This window comes from Oncorhynchus mykiss, chromosome 8 (assembly GCF_057628025.1).
Source record: "Oncorhynchus mykiss isolate SJ-2025 chromosome 8, ASM5762802v1, whole genome shotgun sequence".
In the NCBI taxonomy this organism is placed as follows: Eukaryota; Metazoa; Chordata; class Actinopteri; order Salmoniformes; family Salmonidae; genus Oncorhynchus; species Oncorhynchus mykiss.
Genome location: NC_143029.1, coordinates 34246897 through 34263430, shown reverse-complemented (window position 1 = coordinate 34263430; position 16534 = coordinate 34246897). Strand labels below are relative to the sequence as shown.

Below are 16534 nucleotides of genomic sequence, written 5' to 3'. Positions count from 1 at the left end.
AGTATGACACTACTACGGTAGGTTGTCTGCAAGGCAGTGAGGCACTGCACTCCTGAGTCGTGTGTGTTTTCCCACATGCATGTATTTTCTAACAGACTCGGCAGCTTACCGCTACAGGCATAAACAAATCAGCAGCCGACACAATGGCATGACTCTCTCCTCCCCCCTCCCTTTGTCTTATTCTCCCTCTCTCTACCTCTCATTCCCTCCCTCCACCCCTGCTCTCATTTTCTCTACTTCCATTCCCATCCATCCCCAATCATTCCCTCTCTCTCTACCTCCCCCCTCTAATTTGATCTCTTTCCCTCCACCCCCCTCTCTCTTCTGTGCCCCCCCCCCCCCCCCCCCCCCCCCGTAGATAGTGCACCTGTACCCTCAGGCTACACTGTACCCTCACACGGGTCTCTACTGCAGAAGGGTACAGTACAGCAGCACAACACAGCACTCATCTTCTCACCCATACCTGCAAATACACTGCATCACTGCTGTAACACCATAGCAGCCTTAGTAAACACACAGACACATAGTGAATGTATGTCAGTGGAGGCTGCTGAAGGGAGGACGGCTCATAATAATGTCTGGAATGGAGTGAATAGACTGGTATCAAGCACGTGGTTTCCATGTGGTTGAGACCATTCCATTGACTCCGTCCCAGCCATTATTATGAGCCGTCCTCCCCTCAGCAGCCTCCACTGATGTACAGTATGTGCATATCTATCTCCCCCTATCCCTGTAAGAAACATACTCACATAAATCCCTTGTTTCTTTCCCAACACACACACACGCACATACACAGCAGTCCTGATGGCCTCGTTATGAGTGGAGCAGGCAGGCAGAGCAGCCTGGAGCTCAGAGAACCTCATTACAACAGAATGAGATAAGAGGAGAGAGACTGAATCACTGCAGCCATATGTCCTTTCAGTTAACATGTCTTATCTTCTAAACTCCTCTAGATTGGCATCTCATACGGTTCTGGCCAATCAGAGGGGAAGTAGTAGAAAAGCACAGGGTGGATGCAGCAGAACTGACTCGTTGAAATAGAATGGCCATCCTTATTCAAGTCAATGGGTCTGTAATGGGTGGACACATCTAGTGATAATATTTCTATGGGCCTGACCCATAGTAGCACTGGTTGGTTTTCACAGCTGATTCCTTTTCTCTATGACATTTAATCCAAAGTGACTAAGATTTTCGTATTCCCTGCGGGAATCAAACTCACAATTGTAGTGTTGCAAGCATCGTGCTCTACCAACTAAGCCACACAGGACCTCTCTCTCTCTCTCTGTGACACACACACACACACACACACACACACACACACACACACACACACACACACACACACACACACACACACACACACACACACACACACACACACACACACACACACACACACACACACACACACACACACACACACACACATGATCAAAAGTATGTGGACACCTGCTCATCGAACATCTCATTCCAAAATCATGGGCATTAATATGGAGTTGTTCCCCCTTTGGATGCTATAATAGCCTCCACTCTTCTGGGAAGGTTTTTGGCCTGGCTCATAATCAGCGTTCCAATTCATCCCAAAGATGTTCGATGGGGTTGAGGTCAGGGCTCTGTGCAGGCCAGTCAAGTTCTTCCAAACCGATCTCGACAAACCATTTCTATATGGACCTCACTTTGTGCACAGGGGCATTGTCAAGCTGAAACAGGAAAGGCCCTTCCCCAAACTGTTGCCACAAAGTTGGAAGCACAGAATCCTCTAGAATGTCAGTGTATGCTGTAACGTTAAGGTTTCCCTTCACTGGAACTAAGGGGCCTAGCCCCTTAGAAAAACAGCCCCAGACCGTTATTCCTCTTCAAACAAACTTTACAGTTGGCGCTATGCATTGGGGCATCCGCCAAACCTAGATTAGTCTGTCGGACTGCCAAATGGTGAAGCGTGATTCATCACTCCAGAGAACGCGTTTCCACTTCTCCAAGAGTCCAATGGCGGTGAGCTTTACACCACTCTAGCAGACGCTTGACATTGCACATGGTGATCTTAGGGTTGTGTGCAGCTGCTCGGCCATGGAAACCCATTTCATGAAGCTCCCGATGAACAGGTCTTGTGCCGACAATGCTTCCAGAGGCAGTTTCGAACTCGGGAGTGAGTGTTGCGACCGACTACAGACAATTTTTTCCGAGCTACCCGCTTCAGCGGTCCCATTCTGTGAGCTTGTGTGGCCTACCACTTCGCGGCTGAGCCGTTGTTGCTCCTAGATGTTTCTACTTCACAATAACAGCACTTACAGTTGACCGGGGCATCTCTAGCAGGGCAGAAATTTGACAAACTGACTTGTTGGAAAGGTAGCATCCTATGATGGTGGACGTTGAAAGACACTGAGGTCTTCAGTAAGGCCTTTCTACTGCCAATGTTTGTCTATGGAGATTGCATGGAGGTGTGCTTGATTTTATACAACTGTCAGCAACAAGTGTGGCTCAAATAGCCGAATCCACGAATTTGAAGGGGTGTCCACATACTTTTGCATATATTGTGTATATAGATCTCTGCTGAACCATAGCTTTATAGTATATATGGGCTCAGGAGATTGTCTGTTTACATGTTAGCTACTGTGTTACTGTATGTTTGTGTGCTCTGGGGAAGCAGAATCCTCCCACTCACATCCACCACACATCACAAAATTATGAAGGGCAGTCAGCGGGCCTACAGAGACCTGGCCGCCCATTCTCAGTCTTTCTATATAAAAAACGAAAGACTTTCACTCGTTCCATTACTCTCACTAGTACCCTTCCCTTACTAGCCGTTACCAAACCACAGACATTCCTCACTATTACATTTTGCCTGTGTAGTTTGGTCCATACAGTAGCTTTACTTTCTTTACAACTGCATTACCATAGCGTCGCCCTTCTCTCTGATCCATCTTTCCCCCAGAAACAGAACCTCTGGGAGAAACTCACCGCTCTCTTACGCAGTAACGCTTGCATGACAGATTAAGGCCCCAAACGACTCTCTTTGCCTCCCCCCGGCCTTGCCCCTCTGTTTCCCCCATCCCCCCACCGTAACAGGCCTCTAATGCCGTCATAAGCTATCTATGTTGGGGGTACACACATTTATACACACACACACACACACATACACACGGAGACACACACATGGAAACACATGGAGACGGACACAGACAGACACACATGCACACAAATGCTCTACTGTGTGCCAACCAGCCTTCCTTTAGAACTAACTAAAAGGCAAGAGATTACACACCATCACACATCCAAACGTGGCAATGGAACTGAAAAACATTGACATATAGACACTTGTACAAACAAACAAGTAGAGAAGCTATTCACTCTTTTCACTTCTCTACCCATCCAAACTCTGCTATCTGTGCCACCACAGTAACTAGTAACACAAAACCTTTTTAAGGAGGACAGAAAAAGAAGCACAGCACACACACACACTCAAACATACATACACACACACAAAAACAAGCATATACTGTATATATATATATATACACACACACACACACACACACACACACACACACACACACACACACACACACACACACACAAATGCTACCAATTTACAGCAGCAAGGATGAAGTGTTTGAATGATTAACTGCTTCTCCAGATGAGTGGGGATGTTGTTCCACCGCTCCAGGCAGAGAGTAGCTTCTCTGAAGTGCTTCATCTATTAAATAGAACCAACCTGAGATCTCTCCCCGGTCTGTGTTTGCACTGGAACACTGGAGCTAGGTGTGTTGGGAATACAACTACAGTGTGAGACTGAAATACATTTTTCTTACTCTGTTGTTTTTCTTTCCCTTATTGAACTTGGCACCAGAATTCAATTCCATCTTTTTTCTTGGGACCCCATGAAAGCTCACAGAGGTCCCTCAGGGGTCCAAGGCCCCCTGGTTGAGAATGACTGATGTACTGTAGGGGTTATAATAATATTTGAGTGTAGTTGATTGTAGTTTCTAGAAATGGTTACAGTAGCTGTATAATCTGATATTACATCCTATGGACAAGTGTATGGTGTAGTGGTTAGAGTAGATGTAATGTAGCGTGGTGCTTAAGAAAGGGGGTACATGGTATACCTGGTAAGACAGGGGATATGGTGTATTGGTTAGAGTATGGATCTCACCTTGTGCTGTGGTGGTCATGAAGTTATGTCAGCCGATTATTGTCATGCAAAAGAAAATGAGTTGGCCTACTGTATTTTATTTGGCTATGCTCTATGCCATAGGCTGTAGGCTTGTTCATTTAGCTGACAATATATGCTTATAAGTCCCATAACATTATTTGATATAATATAATGTTATTGTAAGAAGGATATAATTTACCTTAGCTGAGTAATATAGAATGGAGTGCTTATATGAAGTGGCAATGTTGAGCGTAAAAGTGATCATTTGAAACAGGTCCTATAGGCTACGCTATATATTGGAATTACTTAGCAACTTTGGTTGTGAATGATACAAACCATATAATTTCTCAGAAATCAAAACATATATGGGTTGCACGATGCGACTATATGCTAAAAAAAAGAAGAAGCTTTGCGCTCTGTCTTCGCCTCAGGCTACACAGCTGTTCTCTCATCACGTGATCATATTTTCACCCATCAGACTATTCTCAATTTAATCTTGTCTTTACTAATATGTCAAATGAGTTTCCATTTAGAATGGCCCTTTATCAAATGGGCAGGAACAGGGGCAGTGGAAAAAAGACATATTCCGTAGGCTATGCACTCGAATAGCGAATGGAGGCTGCGCGCTTTCCTGCGGGTTTTTCCAATGTTGCCGGATAGGCTACTTCTGTTTTATATTGGAGCTATGCTTAATATGAACAGCTGAGAAATAAATATAAGACCATTTATTTCACTACACACGTCAACCACTGTTTGAGGAGCATGCTCTCGCTGTGCGACAGGTGATATTCCGCCCAAACTCTGTATGCCATGGGTTCTCCAACCCTGTTCCTGCAGATACCCAGCGCTTAATTTCGGAAACAAACTTAAATCTGTATAGTAACATGTTTTCGCAACTAAACATATTTCACTAAACTATTGACGCACGTCTGCGCACCTAAGAAAAAAATTAAGGAGAGAGAGACGAGAAAAGGGAAATGCATAGTGGTGAGATGTTCTGTAGCTAAAGGTAATGTAAGCCTATTAATTATGAAAATATAACCAAATCCACATTACTAGGCTATTCAAAATCATATACAAATTCTCTATAATTGTAAGCTAACTGTAAGCCGCCCTGCACAATCAATGAACCAACAGCATCTCCTAGGGCTATACATTCTCTCCCAGACTCGTGGATAGACATTTTGGAGCGTAGCATAAGGTAATCCAGTCCATCCAGTATGCAACATAATAAAGTCCACACGATTACTCAAATGCGTTTAATTTTGAATAATAAACTAGACCAATTATGTACCAAAGACATCTTAAATCAGTTTTGTTTTATGTTTTTCTGCCATGCATAGTATGTGGTAGGCTGTGTATTGTATAACAGCACGAGCATCATTTTGATTCAAGGTATTTTATCGGGCTTGGCCTCATAAGCTTATGCATAAACGAATACTGTGCATTCGAAAGAATTCAGACCCCTAGACTATTTCCAAATGTTGTTACGTTACAGCTTTATTCTATAAATATATGTAATTGTTTTTTTCCCTCGCCAAACTGCACACAATGACAAAGAAAAAAATGTTTTTTAGAATTGTTTGAAAATGTTTGGTTTTTTTATATCTGAAATATCCCATTTACATAAGTATTCAGACCCTTTACTCAGTACTTTCTTGAAGCAGCTTTGGCAGCAATTACAGCCTTGAGTCTTCTTGGGTATGATGCTACAAGTTTGGCACACCTGTATTTGGGGAGTTTCTCACATTTTTCTCTGCAGATCTTCTCAAGCTCTGTCAGGTTGGATGTGGAAGATTGCTGCACAGCTATTTTCAGGTCTCTCCAGAGATGTTAGATCTGGTTCAAGCCCTGGCTCTGGCTGGGCCACTCAAGGACATTAAGAGACTTGTTCCTAACCCAGTCCTGCGTTGTCTTGGCTGTGTGCTTAGGGTTGTTGCCCTGTTGGAAGGTGAACCTTCACCCCAGTTGGAGGTCCTGAGCGCTCTGAAGCAGGTTTTCATCAAGGATCTCTCTGTACTTTGCTCTGTTCATCTTTGCCTCAATCCTGACTAGTCTCACAGTCCCTGCCGCTGAAAAACATCCCCACATCATGCTGTGGGGATGGTGGTGCCAGGTTTCCTCCAGACGTGACGCTTGGCATTCAGGCCAAAGTGTTCAATCTTGGTTTCATCAGACCAGAGAATCTTGTTTCTCATGGTCTGAGAGTCTTTAGGTGCCTTTTGGCAAACTCCAAGCGGGCTGTCATACGCCTTTTACTGAGGAGTGGCTTTCGTCTGGCCACTCTACCATCAGGGATGAGTTGGACCGTAGAGTGAAGGAGAAGCAGCCAGAAAGTGCTCAGCATATGTGGGAACTCCTTCAAGACAGTTGGAAAAGCATTCCTCAAAGACAAGGTGGTTGGAACCAAAAATCTCAAATTAAGGACCCATCAGACCAAAGGACAGCTTTCCACCAATCTAATGTCCATTGCTCATGTTTCTTGGCCCAAGCAAGTCTCTTCTTATTATTGGTGTTCTTTAGTAGTGGTTTCTTTGCAGCAATTCAACCATGAAGGCCTGATTCACGCAGTCTCCTCTGAACAGTTGATGTTGAGATGTGTCTGTTACTTGTGAAGCATTTATTTGACCTGCAATCTGAGGCTGGTAACTAATGAATTTATCCTCTGCAGCAGAGGTAACTCTCAGTCTTCCGTTCCTGTGGCGGTCCTCGTGAGAGCCAGTTTCATCGCTTGATGGTTTTTAGCGAATGCACTTGAAGAAACTTTCAAAGTTCTTGAAATTTTCCAGATTGACTGACCTTCATGTTAAAGTAATGATGGACTGTCGTTTCTCTTTGCTTATTTGAGCTGCTCTTAATATGGACTTGTTCTTTTACCAAATATGGGTATCTTCACCCCTACCTTGTCACAACACAACTTGATTGGCTCAAACACATTAAGAAGGAAAGAAATTCCACAAATTAACTTTTATCAAGGCACACCTGTTCATTGAAATTGCAGGTGACTACCTCATGAAGCTGGTTGAGAGAATTCCAAGAGTGTGCAAAGCTGTCATCAAGGCAAATGGTGGCTACTTTGAAGAATCTCAAATATAAAATATATTTAGATTTGTTTAACACTTTTGTTTTCTGATACATGATTCCATATGTGTTATTTCATAGTGTGGATGTCTTCACTATTATTCTACAATATATAACATCTTTTAAAAAAACTTTAAAAAACTGGATTGAGTATGCGTGTCCAAACTTTTGACTGGTAGTGTATGTAAATAAGGATTTTTGTATTTTATTTTTTTGTATACATTTGCAAAAATGTCTGAAACACTGTTTTGGCTTCGTCAATATGGGGTATTGTGTGTATATGGAGGAGGATTTATTTTGATTTAAATGTGGAAAAAGTCAAGGCGTCTGAATACTTTCCGAAGGCACTGTATGCATATGGATGTTTTGAATCAATCACCCCCTTATAAAGCGCTGTCGATTTCATTGTGTTTGGCTTTGAGACAACATCCACAACAGCCACGTTTTAAACTCAGTTTCAACCTGCTGTTGAACTTCTTTCTTCAAATTGATCAATCACAGTGAGGTGAGTTTTAAAAGCACAATGCTGTTTTGATGATAAGTGCTCGATGTGATTTTCCATTGCATTTGCATTGCTGTAAGGGTGGTTAGAGGGACAATAGAGCCTTGAGTACCAGGCCATTAGTGATCTAATGGTCATTAGGGTACTACCAATGCATGTCCTGAGTGCATAAGAGGAGAATACCGTGATTCAACAGTCACATGGAATTCTACTGCGGTCATGACTCATGACTGCCAGCGTGGCGGTAATACGGTCACTGCAGCAGCCCTAATCTAACCTGGTATGGACAGGGGATGTGGTGTACTGGTTAGAGTATGGATCTCATCTGGCATGGACAGGGGATGTGGTGTACTGGTTAGAGTATGGATCTCACTTGGTATGGACAGGGGATGTGGTGTACTGGTTAGAGTATGGATCTCACCTGGTATGGACAGGGGATGTGGTGTACTGGTTAGAGAATGGATCTCACCTGGTATGGACAGGGGATGTGGTGTACTGGTTAGAGTATGGATCTCACCTGGTATGGACAGGGGATGTGGTGTACTGGTTAGAGTATGGATCTCACCTGGTATGGACAGGGGATGTGGTGTACTGGTTAGAGTATGGATCTCACCTGGTATGGACAGGGGATGTGGTGTACTGGTTAGAGTATGGATCTCACCTGGTATGGACAGGGTATATGGTGTACTGGTTAGAGTATGGATCTCACCTGGTGTGGACAGGGGATGTGGTGTACCGGTTAGAGTATGGATCTCACCTGGTATGGACAGGGGATGTGGTACTCTCTGCAGCGCTCCTGTACCCAGGTAGTCTCCCAGACAGTCCTATAGCTGTTCTCATACAGGTAGCAGGCTATGACCGTCAGCAGAGGGACCAGGTAGAGCACAGAGAACACCCCGATGCGGATCATAAACTTCACCAGCTTGTCTTGGTTCTCCTTCTCCAGAGGGATCTCCATACGGACGCGGTTCAACGCCAGGATGCCCGCTAGCAGCAACGCCACCCCCACCTAGAATCAGACAGAGTTGATATGGAAGGATTAGACAAAAGATGATGACATAAGAAGACCAGGAAATGAACACGGTATATTGGTTGGGTAGGTAACAATTTCAATAAATTCCTTCAGTTCCATTCAGATCCACTTTCTTATGACTTTTGAGATGTGTATGACCGTGGTATAATCGAAGGAGAAGGCACAGTGTCAACACGTTTACTGAACTTTGTGCATGTGCACACGTAAACTTTGCGCACACATACCCACAAAGGACATCCTACAAATACTTTACTGAATCACCTAGGTTGCATCCCAAATGCCACCCTATTCCCTATATAGGGAATAGGCTGCCATTTGTTACACACACCTTATCCCACTGTGACTCATTCCAGCCCTCTCACCAGTACATCCAGGCCCAGCGGAACCAGCAGGAACCATCTCAGCGCTGTGCGGTCATACAGCCCCACAAAACACACCCCGCTGACACTATCCCCTTCGATCTTGTTCATGGCCAGCAGAGTGACAGTCAGACAGCCGGGCAGGCCCCAGGCAAAGGCATGGAAGAGCAAGGCCTTCTTCTCGATGGCCTCGCTGCCCCACTTAGGCACGGCAGCCAGGAACCAGGTGATGGTGAGGATGACCCACCACACACTGCCAGCCATGGTGAAGAAGTAGAGCACCATGAACAGCAGAGTGCATACCTGGAGGGGAGGAGGGGAGTAGGAGAAGAGAACAAGGTTTAAAAAAAGATTGAAGACATTGAAAATCCAAGAACATTGAAAATATCGTACCAACAAAAAAACTATGATATAATAGCCCTGAATGTCCCAGAGAAAATGATAAATCAAACAGTCAATTGGTTAATTAAACAATCAGTTATCAATCAATCACTGCGCGGCCGATGGGTCACCTTGTTATGGGAGCCCTGGGTGACGGTGGACGCCCGGAAGCGCCCGGGGCTCGCCGCGTTGCACGCCACCCGGTCCTCCAACAGGAAGCCCAGGAAGAAGACCAGGGACACCATCATGTAACACACGGCGTAGAAGATGATCGGCCGCTCCGGGTAGCGGAACCTGGACACGTCGATGAGGAAGGTGAGGAAGGTGAAGAGGGTTGCCGAGAGACAGACGATGGACACCACGCCGATGAAGTAGCGGGCGAAGACCAGCTCGTCCCGCTGGAAGTACATGTTGGGGCAGGGGGGCGAGCAGTCCCTCACACCCAGGAAGGTGTAGCCCAGGTCGGGGTCGATCTTGAGCTCGCGGGGGCACCAGAAGCCATAGTCGCGCTGGACGGAGATGGGCGACTCTGTGGAGTCTGACCTGGACAGCAGATCTACAGGACGGGGGTATGGCTCGTCACAGTCTGGGAACCTGGGGGACGGAGAGGAAACAGCTTATGTTAGACACATTATATTTAAACTACAGAAAGACACAAAGATAATATTTAACAATACTGTTTCCACAGTTTTGACCTTGTATTTGCTAGGAAATCACGTGTTACCATTGTTCAATTACCATTTTGCCATTCTTATTGATGCTATGGTACAGAATGACCAGGTATTTCCTGATAAATTCATGGTAAAAGGAATGATTACCAACAAAGACATATGTGCCCCATGTGTGTAAAAGTGTACCCGACAGTACAGTAGACTACTAACCTGTTACAATCCATCTCTTCTGGCCAGGTGACGCCGAACATGTCCATGAGTTTGTAACAGTCTCCCTTGGCTCTCAGGCACAGCCGTCGGCAGGGCAGTGTCATGCGTCCGTACTCTGTACACACTGGAGTGTAGAGGGCACACAGGAACATCCTGAGTTCTGACGAACACTGCAGGTTCACCATGGGGTGGAAGGGCTGCGGAGGGGAGAGGAAAACACAAGACTGTCAGGAGGTGTATAGTCAACAGCGGAGTATGAGAGGGCGGGGGGTTATGGAGTGTGTCTGTGTTTCACACACATCATACGTCTTCTGTCATATACAATCATACACACGGAGACACTCGCACACACCGTATGTCAAGCACACTGTGCATCTACCACAGAACCTGTCAAACACTCAACCCCTCAGCATTAAAGAGACACACACACACACAGACAACAGAACAGTCTTCTAAAGCAGGACATTATTCATGTGAAGCCAAAATGAGAGCACAAAACAGACAGTATCATCTTGTCTGACATAGTTTGGAGCCGACTCAAAAAACACAACTCCGTCCCCTATCCTCATAATCCTCCTCCCCTCCTCCCCCTTTCTCCCACCAACCTGGCAATAAGACAGAGGGAGGAGAAGGAGGGAGGGAGAGAGGAGGAGTAGGACAGGCTTGGTAACCCAACCCCCCCCCCGTTCATCAGATACCCGGCACAGGCAGGGGCTCTGGAGAGTCCTTTGTGTTTGGGGGAGGGCAACGCTGTTACACACACACACGCACACACACGCGCGCACACACACACACACTTCCCTCTCTGCCAATATGCATTCAGGGAGAGAACGGTAGCTAGCTAGCAGCTGTGAGGCATGGCTTTAGTATGCAAATCCCCAGGGGGAGTGAAGAAAGGGTCCCCACCGGCCCCTAGCCCCACCCAGGGCCAAGATAGACGCATCCTGCTCCTGCTGGGGCCAGCCTTTGTGACTGTGACAGGGAGAGGGGGAGGGGGACAAGACAGGGACCCAGGCAGCCAAAATGTGAAGATGAGCTAAATGGAATTTCATTAATAGGGAGTAATAGGGGAACAGAACAGGGTTTGTATTCAGTGGATATGTATTAATATACACTATATATACAAACGTATGTGAACAACCCCTTCAAATTAGTGGGTTCGGCTATTTCAGCCACACCCGTTGCTGACAGGAGTATACAATCGAGCACACCGCCATGCAATCTCCATAGACAAACATTGGCAGTAGAATGGCCTTACTGAAGATCTCAGTGACTTTCAACATCGCACCATCATAGGGTGCCACGTTTCCAACAAGTCAGTTCATCAAATGTCTGCCCTGCTAGAGCTGTCAGTGCTGTTAATGTGAAGTGGAAACGTCTAGGGGCAACAACGGCTCAGCCGCAAAGTGGTAAGCCACACAAGAATGGGATCGAGTGCGCATAAAAATCATCTGTCCTCGGTTGGAACCCGCACACTGCTCTTGATAGTGTCACTGATCTTTAATAAGCTTACGTATCGGCCTCACGGCCTACGTCAGAACTTTTGTGAGTTTTTTTTTAATTAGCATCCTTATGTAGACCTGGCCCCACCCACATCCGTTCCACGCATCGAAGTGGTTGGAGGCAAAGGAAAAACAAATAAGTGCTACCAACTATAACAATATGCATTTCATAAATATTCAAATAAAGTGTGTAAATAAGACGTATTCAAACACGTCTGTAAAACCACAATGAGGACATAGACCTACCAAGCAAGTTTTCATGAATTATTGGGTACATCGTAGGAAAAACAGCAGAGTAACCTTAAATAGGGACATAATTCATGTTCAAATTCACAACATAACATACATAGGCATTTCATCATTAAGACCTTTAGGAAATAATGTCTGGAGGGTGAAAATCCAAAAACATTCTCTTTTAATATCTCCTCCCCTGTCTGATATCTTAACTTTCTCTATGCCACAAAATGTGAAGGTAGAAATGTCATGCTTTAGGTCATTCAAATGTACTGCTAGGTCTACATAAGGGTGCTAATTTAAAGAAATTCACAAAAGCTCTGACGAAGGCCGTGAGGCCGATACATAAGCTTATTAAAGATCAGTGACACTATCAAGAGCAGTGTGCGGGTTCCTTTTTCCTTCATCTTGTTCAACTGTTGCCATGCACCTGCAAAAAAGATTGCTCAGATGTGCGAGTGCCTTTTGAATTTTGAATTACAAAACTGAAAGTTAAAGACACAAACAAAACTTAAAAATGGGAAGTATAGAAATAGCGCACATAGAATGAATGAAAGATCTACAACTAACATTTCTATGTGAATTTGGTCGGGTCAACCAAAAAGTTACATATTGTATGTTAACTTAACCTATTTTCAGTCTCCAAGACAGAGGAATACACAGCAGCACTATTATATTCAATACCACATACACTCCCTCACACACACACACACACACACACACACACACACACACACACACACACACACACACACACACACACACACACACACACACACACACACACACACACACACACTTCCTATGACTAGGATAGGAGGCGCAGCTACCTTTTCATCCATCATCACCATAGCTTAGCCTACATATTACACCATTCATTCATCGTAATTCTAACATAGAAATGTAGACAGAATTCCACTTCTGACACCAGTGTTCAGTCTGGGCTGTCTCCCAGACGCCTGCCTGTATTTAAAGGGATTAGGACGGCTGTTAGACTTGCCGATTCCCACACAAAGAACCTACATCACATCCACATCCCGACAGCTTTTGTAAATGCTTTGTACATATCAAACACAATATTTCTGCCTTCAGATTTTCATTTGACCATAACATAAAGGAGGTGACGTTGATGTGCGGTTTTATTAGACAGTTCAGTGACAGTTGGAACATAGGGCTCAGGCAGACGTCTGAGATGACTGACATCCTCTGAACAAAATATTGAATGCAGTAAAAAATATATATATATATCCACACATACAGTATTTGAGTTTCTAGATGTACAGGAAAGCACGGCAGAGCAAATGTCACCCGTCCTCAAATGCCACCCGTCCTCAAATGCCACCCGTCCCGTATTTTGTGTAGGTTTTACTGTGTTTGGTGACTTACTACTGCATCTGTACAAGGCTTTTTTCTTGTTTATGTGTATTTTAGTAGATTGGTTCACTTCCACACTTGTCAAAAACAGTCAAAGCAATCAGTTCTGAATAAATGGACCGCCTGCAGACACAAGGCCCAAAACAGTCTCGCTTGAGGCGGTGGTAAGATGGGAAGAAACACAGAATGAAATAGAGTGTATTATAGGATCTCTATGGGGAAGAACTTCCTTCATAGCAACCAATCGGTAAATGCCTGTTACCCCAACCCTCCGAGCATTCCTTTTCATTAAATCAAGATCTTATGACACACCTGGCACCATCTTCCTAATCAAATCTTTGAGATCAAACAAGCAGGCAAACACATCCACGTTGATCTGATCTGTATAGAATCAAACAGGGTGGCACCCTTCCCTAGCCTTCGCCAGCCTCCAGTCCGGTGACATGGTGCATTACATGGTGTATTACACACACAGACAGGACAGGGATGATTTAACTTCAAGTGGATATGCATCTGGGGTTTGCCTTTCTTCTGCTCTCTGCCTCCGCATTTCCAAGGCAGATAGATGTGTGCTCTAGTACGAGATGAATGTATGGTACAGCATGTGTGCGTGTGTGTGCGTGTTAGAGGGTTGAATATTTTCCCGGTATTTTACAGATGTTCCATCCCGAGAATGAATCACGTTTCTCCCGGGTAGACCGGTATTTCCCGCCAAAACCGGAAGTGTCGTTCAAAAGCATTATAATTCATATAAATAGCTTTATGTCTGGATTTGAGTAGAACTTTGATAAAAAACAAATTAAAGTCTGATGCTACCTGAGCCTGATGAACCATACATGAAATACATTTCATGAGACCTACATTAAAGACATTTTATAAACCCTACATTTAAAGATATTTTATGAGCCCTAGCACAAAAAAGCACACGTGCCATTATCCAATACATATATGATATAGGCTACTGCACATTTAGCACAACAGAAAAACAGAAAAGCCCATAGATATGTTCTCTTGGTGAAATAAATGAAACTAGCTCCACTAGGCTAATATTTCTCAGTGTGGACTGCATTACTGTACTGTGTTGTATTATACTGTATTATATGTACTGGAATAACGTGTTCAAACCATGATAAAGCAGGGAGAGAACATGCGATTCTGGTGCAGCACATGCGGCCTACAATGTTACAAGTATAGGCTAGCAAATTTGACTTAATTTGACTTAATTTTTAAATATAATAGGGCCTATTTGTATAATTGGAAGGCTGGCACATATACCTTTCATAATATTTCCCCCAATGTTATTAGCCTTCCTCCTCTTTCTCTCTCTATTGTTGCTTTATTCATTCCTCGCTTCCAAAAGTGAAATGAAATACGTTTTGTTGTCCTTCTCTATAGAAATTGAATGACATCCATCAATAATATAGGACTAGAATTAGATGCAGAAGGCTTTCACTTCTCTTCGTGAAGACTGAAGTGTTATGGGTCTGAATAAATAACCGCTGTAGCCTACCGCCATCGATCGTTCGCTCTTCCTTCAAACTACCGGTGAGTTCTATTGGGCTGCTGTATTTCACATTCAGCAAACAAAGCGCTTTCGTCCCTCTTCGAATAGTCTATTGGTAGAAGAAACGCAAACAAAAATTTGGTCTAGCTTTTCTTGCACGGGACTCCAAGAGCTAAGGAGCATTAAGGAGAGAGGCCAGCAGATTACGTGCGTATTGCGCAAGAGACAGAGGCTATAAATTAGAAGCTTACTATGCAGAACCCATCATTAATTAGCTGAATATAAGACTAATACTGCATTGAATGCATTACCTGAAGGAGGTGGGCTACAACATCTGTACATAGGGCTATATATCAATCTAGAACAGGATTATCTATTTTGAATGCAATTTGAATGGAGTTGGAGAGAGGGAAAGACTGTGAGAGAGTGTGTGCACACTGATTTAAAGCAACGGTATTCGAGTTAAAACTCTGCAGCTGCAATATAAAAACAATTATTTTTACAATTAGAAAAGAAGGTGACCCCCGAAAGCCAGACGGCGATGGGTGAATTAGACGCACATTCACTCTTTATATTACTGACTCTGCTGCAGCAAATGCAGGCCTACCTGTGACAAGAATAAAAGTTACCAAAATGAGATTATAGGTCTACATGCCTTGTGAGCTGCGCTCCATACTGAGATGGGCTGTCTGTCCCCACCCTGAGCGTTGATGATTCATCATGCAGAGGCCGTAGAGAAGACAGATTTAGACTTCACATATCATTTAACAGTTCCATTTTACGCCATGCTGTTCATATACATAATGGATTATAATGTACTGGTTTCTCGCAGTTATTTATCCCGGGAAAAGGGAGTGTTTTTTTGGCGGTAAATCCCAGTAACCGGTTCCGCCATTCAACCCTAGTGTGTGTGTGTGTGTGTGTGTCTATCTTTATCCACATGGCAGCCCAAACAAATGTAAGACGTCTTGTCTTGTGTGCTCTGGAACAGAACAGTGGATTATGGTAACTTAGTCACATTAGAAACAGCTGCTGTGTGTCTGCCAGAGGTTGGCTGTGTGTGTGTGTGTGTGTGTGTGTGTGTGTGTGTGTGTGTGTGTGTGTGTGTGTGTGTGTGGAGGTGTGGGTGTGTGGGTGTGTGTGGGTGTGTGTGTGGGTGTGGGTGTGTGTGGTGTGGGTGTGTGTGTGTGTGAGTGCGTGCGTACGCACGGCGGAGATTGGTCTGCTTTTGCCCCAGAGCCCCCTCACTCCACTGTTACTATGTAAGTGGCTCAAGCGTGTAATACATACAATTCTGTCAAATGCTGTTCTAGCCCTGAGGATAAGTATGATAATGCAATTTCAACTCGCTGTAATGTGATTATGTATTTATGGGGGTAGTTAAGAGATTTTGGATCTCCAAAAAAGTGGTCAAATTATATGAAGCCACCTGGAAATGGCTGCCCTCAAAAATACATAAATGAAAAAACAAATTGCTACTTTGATGATTGTGTGATATTTGTCATATTTATTTGTCATATTTTTCATGACCGG

At 44.3% G+C, this 16534-nt stretch overlaps 1 protein-coding gene across 4 annotated transcripts in view; it reads right to left on the bottom strand.

Moving 5' to 3' along the window:
* Positions 1-16534, bottom strand: part of fzd3a (frizzled class receptor 3a) — a 28538-nt gene that overhangs the window by 3113 nt on the left and 8891 nt on the right. For all 4 annotated transcript variants that reach the window (XM_036985361.2, XM_036985362.2, XM_036985360.2 and 1 more), the window contains exons 3-6: positions 10388-10584; positions 9638-10100; positions 9129-9428; positions 8491-8742 (exon numbers count right to left, since the gene is read on the bottom strand). In XM_036985361.2, the coding sequence (XP_036841256.1) occupies positions 8491-8742; positions 9129-9428; positions 9638-10100; positions 10388-10584 (1212 nt within the window). The remainder of the gene's footprint in view (positions 1-8490; positions 8743-9128; positions 9429-9637; positions 10101-10387; positions 10585-16534) is intronic.